General features: G+C 39.1%; 1 protein-coding gene across 1 annotated transcript; it reads right to left on the bottom strand.

Moving 5' to 3' along the window:
- Nucleotides 1-3714: 3714 nt before the first annotated feature.
- LOC131198556 (angiogenin-1-like) lies at nt 3715-6661 on the bottom strand. The gene is made up of 4 exons (XM_058183333.1): nt 6568-6661; nt 5663-5753; nt 5220-5282; nt 3715-4742 (listed from the first exon to the last, which is right to left on the bottom strand). The coding sequence occupies exons 1-4, from the start codon at nt 6595-6597 to the stop codon at nt 4324-4326; spliced, it is 603 nt and encodes a 200-aa protein (XP_058039316.1). The 5' UTR covers nt 6598-6661; the 3' UTR covers nt 3715-4323.
- Between the last annotated feature and the right edge of the window lie 1392 nt (nt 6662-8053).

Here is an 8053-nt window from a genome sequence, read left to right as displayed (position 1 = left end):
ACAGGGCAGCAGTCATAAGAGTTTCCTTTATAACTGTTACAGAAATCCTATATGAGAATCTTCCTTCAAAGGCACATGTAACTTTGGATAATTAAATAAAATATACTTATAAAATATATTCATTTGATTCCTGTTTAGAAATAGTTGGATGTTTTACATCAAAAGTTTGAAAAGCACGATCAAATTATCTATCTATCTATCTATCTATCTATCTATCTATCTATCTATCTATCTATCTATCTATCTATCTATCTATCTATCTATCATCTATCATTACTTGAACTTCTACAGAAATAATCCACATGGATTGATGGCTTACACAAGAGTTTAAGGACAGTGCTTCAGGCTCTATGAAGGCATAGGAAAGGAAATTCCAATTCCAGAATCAGAACTGAATATATCCTTCCACTTATGACTGTAACTTTGTTGCTTGTATCCTTGCGATTTATACTGTAATTGATTGTTTCCTGATTGCTTAATTGTAGCCTATGACTATCATTAAGTGTTGTATCATTAAGTGTTAAATTTGTACCCTATGACTATCATTAAGTGTTGTACCTTGATGAAGATATCTTTTCTTTTATGTACTATCTATTTATCATCATCTATCTATATCTATCTTCATTATCTATCATCTATCTATCTATCATCCATCTATCTATCTATCTATCTATCTATCTATCTATCTATCTATCTATCTATCTATCTATCTATTGATCTATCAATCATCTATCATTGCTTGAACTTCTGCAGAAACAATCAGCGTGGATTGATGGCTTACACAAGAATTTAAGGACAGTGTTTCAGGCTCTGTGAAGGCATAGGAAAGAAAGTTAGGATTTGGCAAATGAAAATGGAAGGATACCTTGTATTCCAGGATGTTTAAAATATTGCATAATTCCAAGAGAGAATAACGACCAGCTTTTATTAGGGACTACCTTTGGTGGGAAGGTAACAGCGTTCCATGCGCCTCTGGTGTTTAGTCATGCCAGCCACATGACCATGGAGACGTCTTCAGACAGCACTGGCTCTTTGGCTTTGAAATGGAGATGAGCACCGCCCCCTAGAGTCAGGAACGACTAGCACATATGTGCAAGGAGAACCTTTACCTATGGGAAACAGAAGATGTAATTGAATGTAGGAATGATATTGGGGGATAAGATAATGAGATGCAACCAAGGAAGGAGTCAGATAAAGGCAGCTTAACCAGGCTCAGAATAGACCTGAGGCAAGATACTCAGAAGAAACCCTCCCTAGTTTTGAGTTAAAAGGTGATAGATGAAGAGAAGTACTTTCAGACTGCAAAATTCTGTTAACATACTTTTTCAATAGAGTAAAATTGGCTCATCTAGTTGTGTTTCCTATCTGGTCTACCTTGTCAATCTGGCAGAGAATAAGAGGTCTGAGAGAACTCAGAAAGATAAAGGTAAAGGTTCCTCTTGCACATATGTGCTAGTCATTCCCAACTCTAGGACAGTGCTCATGTCTATTTCAAAGCCGAAGAGCCAGTGCTCTCCAAAGATGTCTCCGTGGTCATGTGGCCAGCATGACTGAATGCCAAAGGCTCACGGAACGCTCTTACCTTCCTACCAAAGGTGGTTCCTATTTTTCTACTTGCATTTTTATGTGCTTTTGAACTGCTAGGTTGGCAGAAGCTGGGGCAAGTAATGGGAGCTCACCCTGTTACACAGCACTAGGGATTCAAACTGCTGAAGTGCCGACTTTTCAATTGATAAACTCAGCGTCTTAGCCACTGAGCCACCATGTCCCTACAGAAAGGGAAAGAGGCAGATGCTATTAGTCGACTTCAGGACAAAAGTTGGAATTTTAATTTACCAATGCAAAAGTCACCCTATCCATTTTATTATGGCTTTATTGCCAAAAGGATTACTTCATGTAGCTCTGTTTAGTTTTAATCAAGATGTAGATTATATTTCTAGCAAATGAATAGAATAACACTACTACCCACATCTGTTACTTGGAGAAATACAACTCCAAATAAGAATTAATCCCATTTTCCTTAGAAACCATCCAGGTGTGTTTTGAACACCTGAAGAGGCACAGATATTCCCTTCCCATAAAAACTTTTCAGGTCATGAACTGTTATTCATTTTATTTTCTAAATTTCTTAGGAAAAGTAGCAAATTTCATTCCTAAATGGTGTATTACAATTTCCAAGTATCGTATTTTTCAGAGTATAAGATTCACATTAGTTTTTGTGGAGGAAAACAAGAAAAAAAATTCTACCTCTGCCTACCAGCATTAGTATTCATCTAGCTAGTGTGCTTGCAGCAAACAGCAAACAGCCTGGTCAGCTTCAGCATGTTATAGAAGCCTAATTCAGCATGAGGAGATAATTGGCAGTTGGTTGGATCGACCTCCCAGAATACCACCAATCAGTTGTTCCAGGCTGCAGGGATCGCCACAGACCATCGCCACCTCCGTGCATCACATTTTTGGCTTTTGCGCATCACATTTTTGGCCTCTGTGCTTCATGATTTTGGCCTCTGCACACTCTGTTTTAGACCCATTCCAGGCTGCTGGGATCACCACAGCACATTGCCACCGATTGCCACCTCTGCACATTGCGTTTTCAGCCTCTGCGTGTTTCGTTTTCAGCCCATTCCAGGCATCGGGGATCCCCACCACCACCAACTGCCTTGAACTGGCTGAAAATGGGGTGTGCGGAGGCCAAAAACGCGACATCACTCTGCTAAACAAATAATTCCCTCAACACTGTCAGACTATTTACTGAATCTGCACTACTATTAATCGTTTCATAGTTCCCATCACCAATCTCTTTCCACTTATGACTGTATGACTATAACTTGTTGCTGGCAATCCTTATGATTTATATTGATATATTGATCATCAGTTGTGTTGTAAATGTTGTACCTTGATGAACGTATCTTTTCTTTTATGTACACTGAGAGCATATGCACCAAGACAAATTCCTTGTGTGTCCAATCACACTTGGCCAATAAAAAATTCTATTCTATTCTATTCTATTCTATTCTATTCTATTCTATTCTATTCTATTCATGTGGAGGCCAAAAACACAACGCATGGAGGCAGTGATCGGCAGCGGTGTGCTGTGGCAATCCCCACAGCCTGGAATGGGTCCAAAATGGAGTGTGCAGAGGCCAAAAACATGACATGTGGAGACTGAAAATGGTTGAAGAGTGGGGGCCAATGGGTAGGCAGGATTTTGGCAACATTCTCTGTATAAGACGCACAGACATTTTTTCTTTAATTTTTATTGTTTAATAATCATCTAAAGTAGCAGGATGAACACTGAAGTGTCCAGAAGTTTTTCGTTTTTTTTAAATGACAATATCCCCAGTGACAGAAGAGCAAGAGCCAAATGTGGGAAGGAAAGAGAGTTCTCATGGGAAAGATGCTGCATTTGGATTTATACCATGGCTAACTCAAGGTTTAGAGAGCACTTCAGAATATTGGAGTTGGGCAAAATATATATACATTCATAGGAAGAAGGAAAACAATGCTATAATAGAAATATTTAGTTTCACGAAGAAAACTAATGTTTATTCTGATTCACCGAGATAAAATTCTTGGCCACTTTTCTTTCCCCATCTCCTAGCTACCACCTGTATGTTCAGCTCCAGGATTTCTCTGAATAAAAGTCTAAACAAAATATAATAGGATGCTAAAAGAAAGATTTATTGTATTGATTACTATATCTATCTCCCAAGCAATAAAGGATCAATCACAGTACATAAACTAGACAATAAAGAACATGTTCAAATTCCACAAACTACAATGTCAAAGAATGAGATGCAGCACAATCAGAGTTGTAAGAGTCTTTTATAATAACTAATTTTAATCAAGTAGCTTCAGCCTTCTCGTGGGGTACATTTCCTGGCCAGGCCCACCCATTAGGGCTGACAGATGCTCTTCTAGAAATGGGATGGTTGGAACTGCATTAATTGCCTTATACACTGTAAGCCGCCCTGAGTCTTTGGAGAAGGGCGGGATATAAATGTAAATTAAAAGAAAAAAATCATACAAGAACAACAGCCAGGAACAAAGAAGATAGAGTGAAACCCAAAAGAATTGAAGGGAAATGTGACTCTTATGAAAAGTAGGTTGGTTTTAAGGCAGAGGTCCTCAAACTTGGCAGCTTTAAGACTTGTGGACTTCAATTTCCAACTATGCTGGCTGGGGAATTCTGGGAGTTGAAGTCCACAAGTCTTAAAGCTGCCAAGTTTGAGGACCCCTGCTTTAAAGCAACATTAGAGCAACCCACAATTCCCAGTCAACCTCTCTCTCTATGGCAGAACATTGTCACAAAAAGGGTCTCGATCAAATATGGGTCTGACCAGAAAAAAGTGAATCAATTTCAACGGGCAACCCATTCTGACAACGAATAACTATCTTGCGAGAACTACGAACACCAGAAAAACGATCAAAAATCTTTGAACAATAAGTATATTGGACAGGATTTTCTGAGACATGTTTCCCAGTATATCTATTGGGGCAAATACGTTTTAAATCGGCATCTGAGAGATGGATAAATATATTAGCTTCATAATGGCCCCTGGAGGTCATTATATTTTTACAATAATCTGCAGAAACTGTCACTGGATAATCTACATGCTTCTGTTTGAATTCTTCAATATTGCCAGCTTCTGTCTCCAAGACGATCGAAGCAACTGAAAAAAGCATCCAGAGTAGGTAGATTCCCTTGGCAGCCATAGCTTCTCTCTCTCCTTTTGTAGCTCCTGTGAAGAGATGGGAGAGAAGGAAATAGGAAACAGTGAAGAGGGCTTCCCCAGGGCTTGAAGGAGATGGGACGGGACACCTTTTTTTCAAGATGAATTCCAGAACCATTTCATTCAGTGGTGGGTTGTCCCCGGTTTGGACCAATTCTATAGAACCAGTAGTAAAACCGGCAGGAGTCTCCGCCCACTGACCTGAACATCATCAAAAGCAATCTGCACATCTGCTCATGTGCTTGTGGACACGATGCGAACCAGTAGTAAAGGTAAGTAGAACCCACTCCTGATTTCATTCCTTCAGATTAACCTGGGAGTTGGTGACCTTTTTGATATCTGAAGGTTTTAGCCTATGTTACTTATTCAAGGAAAATATGGGAGATATGAAGGATAATACAAATAGATATTGTGATAAAAATGGAAACAGTTCAGTCTACCAAGTATCCTGTGATCACAGAAGGATGAGATACAAGAAATATATACCTGGGCAGAGTGATATTTTTGACAGAATTGTTTGTGGGAGAAATCCTGGATAGCAGATGTTTCCTAGTAAGACAAAGCAGAATGAGAATGAATTAGAATTAGACCTCTAGAGACAGGTAGATTCAAGAATGAAACTCATATTCAAAAGTGATTGTCTTTTGAAATATTTGAACAGTTATCTAAACATTTAAATATTTAAAATGGAGACTATTGAGGGCCAAATAAGGTTCTAACCTGGTGTCTCTTCATGCATATTTTCTCCATATTTTTGCCACTTGTAGCCCTGATCTATTCTCAGCTAACTTCCTAACATTTAAGTCTCCTCCCTCTGGAATTTAATTGAACAATCTACACTATTCTTCTCATGCCTCACACATATTATCCCTTCGCTGCAAAGTTGTGGATAGTTTCAACTTTGAACAAAAGTAAAACTTTTTACTTACCGCAAGGTACCAAAGATCTCTTCAGGTAATAGGCTGAAAGTTTTCTGCTTGAGTGTTTTTGATGTTGGCTTATATACAGATATGGAAAGGGCTTTGTGGCATCATAGGAAAGAAATGGAAAGAAAGAAATGGAAAGTATAAGGAAAGAATAATGTCACACTTCAAACAAGTTAATCAACATAAAGACCTATTCGTCACTTTCTTAGGAATAGAAAGGTTATATTTCCTTAGGAACAAATGTTGGTCATTATTCTGTTCTGGAGTGTTGGAGGTAGATATGCTGTACAGGATATCCTTCCCTTTTCATCTGTCAAATATTAACTTTCTCCCCTCTGTCTTCATAGTACCCGAAGCACTGTTCCTAATCTCACATCTCGAATTTCAAATTCAAAAAATTATCTGATGACCTGGTGCAATTCAAAGCCTTGATATAAAGGGTCCAACAATTTCTAAATAGTCATCAAATGGGACAAATAAAAATATTTTATTTAATTTATACAAAGTTACTTGTGTCTATTTAGGTTTTCAGGAAGATTATTATAGATCAGTGACCTTTTTGCCATCGTGTGCCAAAAGCGGAGGGGGGGGAAGCGGGTGTGTGTGTGTGAGCTTGTGCCCACACCCATTATTCTATGCGCTCCACTCCCCCGCATGCGCACTTGACACCTCCACGGCCCCCCCCGCTTTTGGCACAGTGGGCCCTTTAGTCCCATTTTTTGCTCTGCCCAGGCTTCAGAGCCTTTCTAGGAGCCTGGGGGAGGGGCAAAAACAGCCTTCCTGATCCCCCCTGGAGACCCTCTGGAAGCCAGAAAGTTTGTCAACTTCCATTTTGGAAGTTGAACTGAAAAAAAAATTAATATACTGGACAACAAACTGGACACGAATGAATTGAACTAGTGACTTACTTGAAAAGGTTCCTTTGAGCAGGTTTCCATGAATGTGAATATTTGCTGCAAAACTGAAGAAAGGACTTGCTATCTGTTGGGCATTGACCTATGGAGAGATCCAGGATTTTTGCCATACTGGTGTTTTTAAGGTATAGAAAACAGTTCTAAATATGACTCAAGAGTCATGTATTGTTCTAAAATGTAAGGTGTATTGTATATACTGGCCCTGCACTTCACGTAGTTGCCAAAAGAAATAAGAGGAGATAAAAAGTTCATAAATAAATTAGTAATTCTGTAAATATTTGCAGTTCTCTGAAAGTACATCTGCTTTGTTCCATTGTTGTTTACAGAACAGATTCTTTCCCTTGTAATAATGCCATGTTATTGTAATGCCTGCCATTTATTTGGTGTTATCTGGCACCACAGTTGCTTTAGATTCAAGGATGGGACAGAGTTTTCTGGCTTCAGTTACAAAAGTAATAAATAATTCAAGAAAGAAATGGTGCTACCCAGAGATTTTAGACCTCTAATTAGCATGATTTATGAAGGCAAAAAAAAACATCATAAAAGTAACAACAGAAGAATTCTGGAGGCTGGTAGAATGTAATAATCTTAACTTAATCTCACTTTACATTTAGTCTACAGAGCATTACTAACAAATTTGTCTTCAAGACATCTCTTTATGAAGCTTACTGAATACGTGGCCCAAGGGTAGACAAAGACTGAGGAACAAGTTGATTTCAGATAAGATTGCATCAATTGGGTGGGGGGGGGGAATGGTATCGCAATCATGCAAAATGGCTTGTATTTAATCAATTAAAAAAGAAAGTTAAACAAAATTAAAGGGCCTTGTGCATAGAAAGCTATGTGAGATGTGAAAAATATTTTTGCAGCCAGAGACAATTCTTTTATTATTATTATTTTCCTTTTTCTCTCTCCAAGAGCTGAACGGTTATTTATTTATTTATTAATTTGATTTATATACCGCCCTTCTCCTGAAGGACTCAGGGCGGTTTACAGCCAGAATAAAACAACATAGACAAAAATTAAAACATTTTAAAAATCTGATTCTAATATGGCCAAATAAGTTAAAACTATGATAAAACCCTAATAAAACCCCCACATTTAAAATTATGTTAGGCCAGGCCCACACGGCGAAATAAAAAGGTCTTAAGCTCGCGTTTGAAGGGCTGGAGGTCAGGGAGTTGCAGCAACCCCGGAAGCAGCTCATTCCAAAGAGCAGGAGCCCCCACAGAGAAGGCCCTCCCCCTGGGGGCCGCCAGTTGACATTGTTTGGAGGAGGAGGCTATTGGTGGCAGTAGGCGGTCTCGTAAATAACCCGGTCCTATGTCATGGAGCGCTTTAAAGGTGATCACCAACACCTTGAACTGCACCCGGAAGACCACCGGCAACCAGTGCAGCTTGCACAGGAGAGGTGTTACATGGGAGCAACGTGTTGCTCCCTCTATTACCCGCGCAGCCACATTCTGGACCAGCTGGAGCC

The sequence above is a fragment of the Ahaetulla prasina genome, chromosome 4, assembly GCF_028640845.1.
Source record: "Ahaetulla prasina isolate Xishuangbanna chromosome 4, ASM2864084v1, whole genome shotgun sequence".
Taxonomy (NCBI): Eukaryota; Metazoa; Chordata; class Lepidosauria; order Squamata; family Colubridae; genus Ahaetulla; species Ahaetulla prasina.
The sequence above is the reverse complement of the archived record's forward strand: the minus strand, read 5'-3'. Positions and strand labels throughout refer to the sequence as shown.

Excerpts from the sequence above, each read along its gene's own strand:
- LOC131198556 (XM_058183333.1), bottom strand. The coding sequence starts at position 6,597 with ATGGAAACCTGCTCAAAGGAACCTTTTCAA. Across the intron at positions 5,754-6,567 it reads GCTCAAAGGAACCTTTTCAA|CCCTTTCCATATCTGTATAT; the intron begins GTAAGTCACTAG and ends GATGCCACAAAG. Across the intron at positions 5,283-5,662 it reads GAGATCTTTGGTACCTTGCG|GAAACATCTGCTATCCAGGA; the intron begins GTAAGTAAAAAG and ends TTGTCTTACTAG.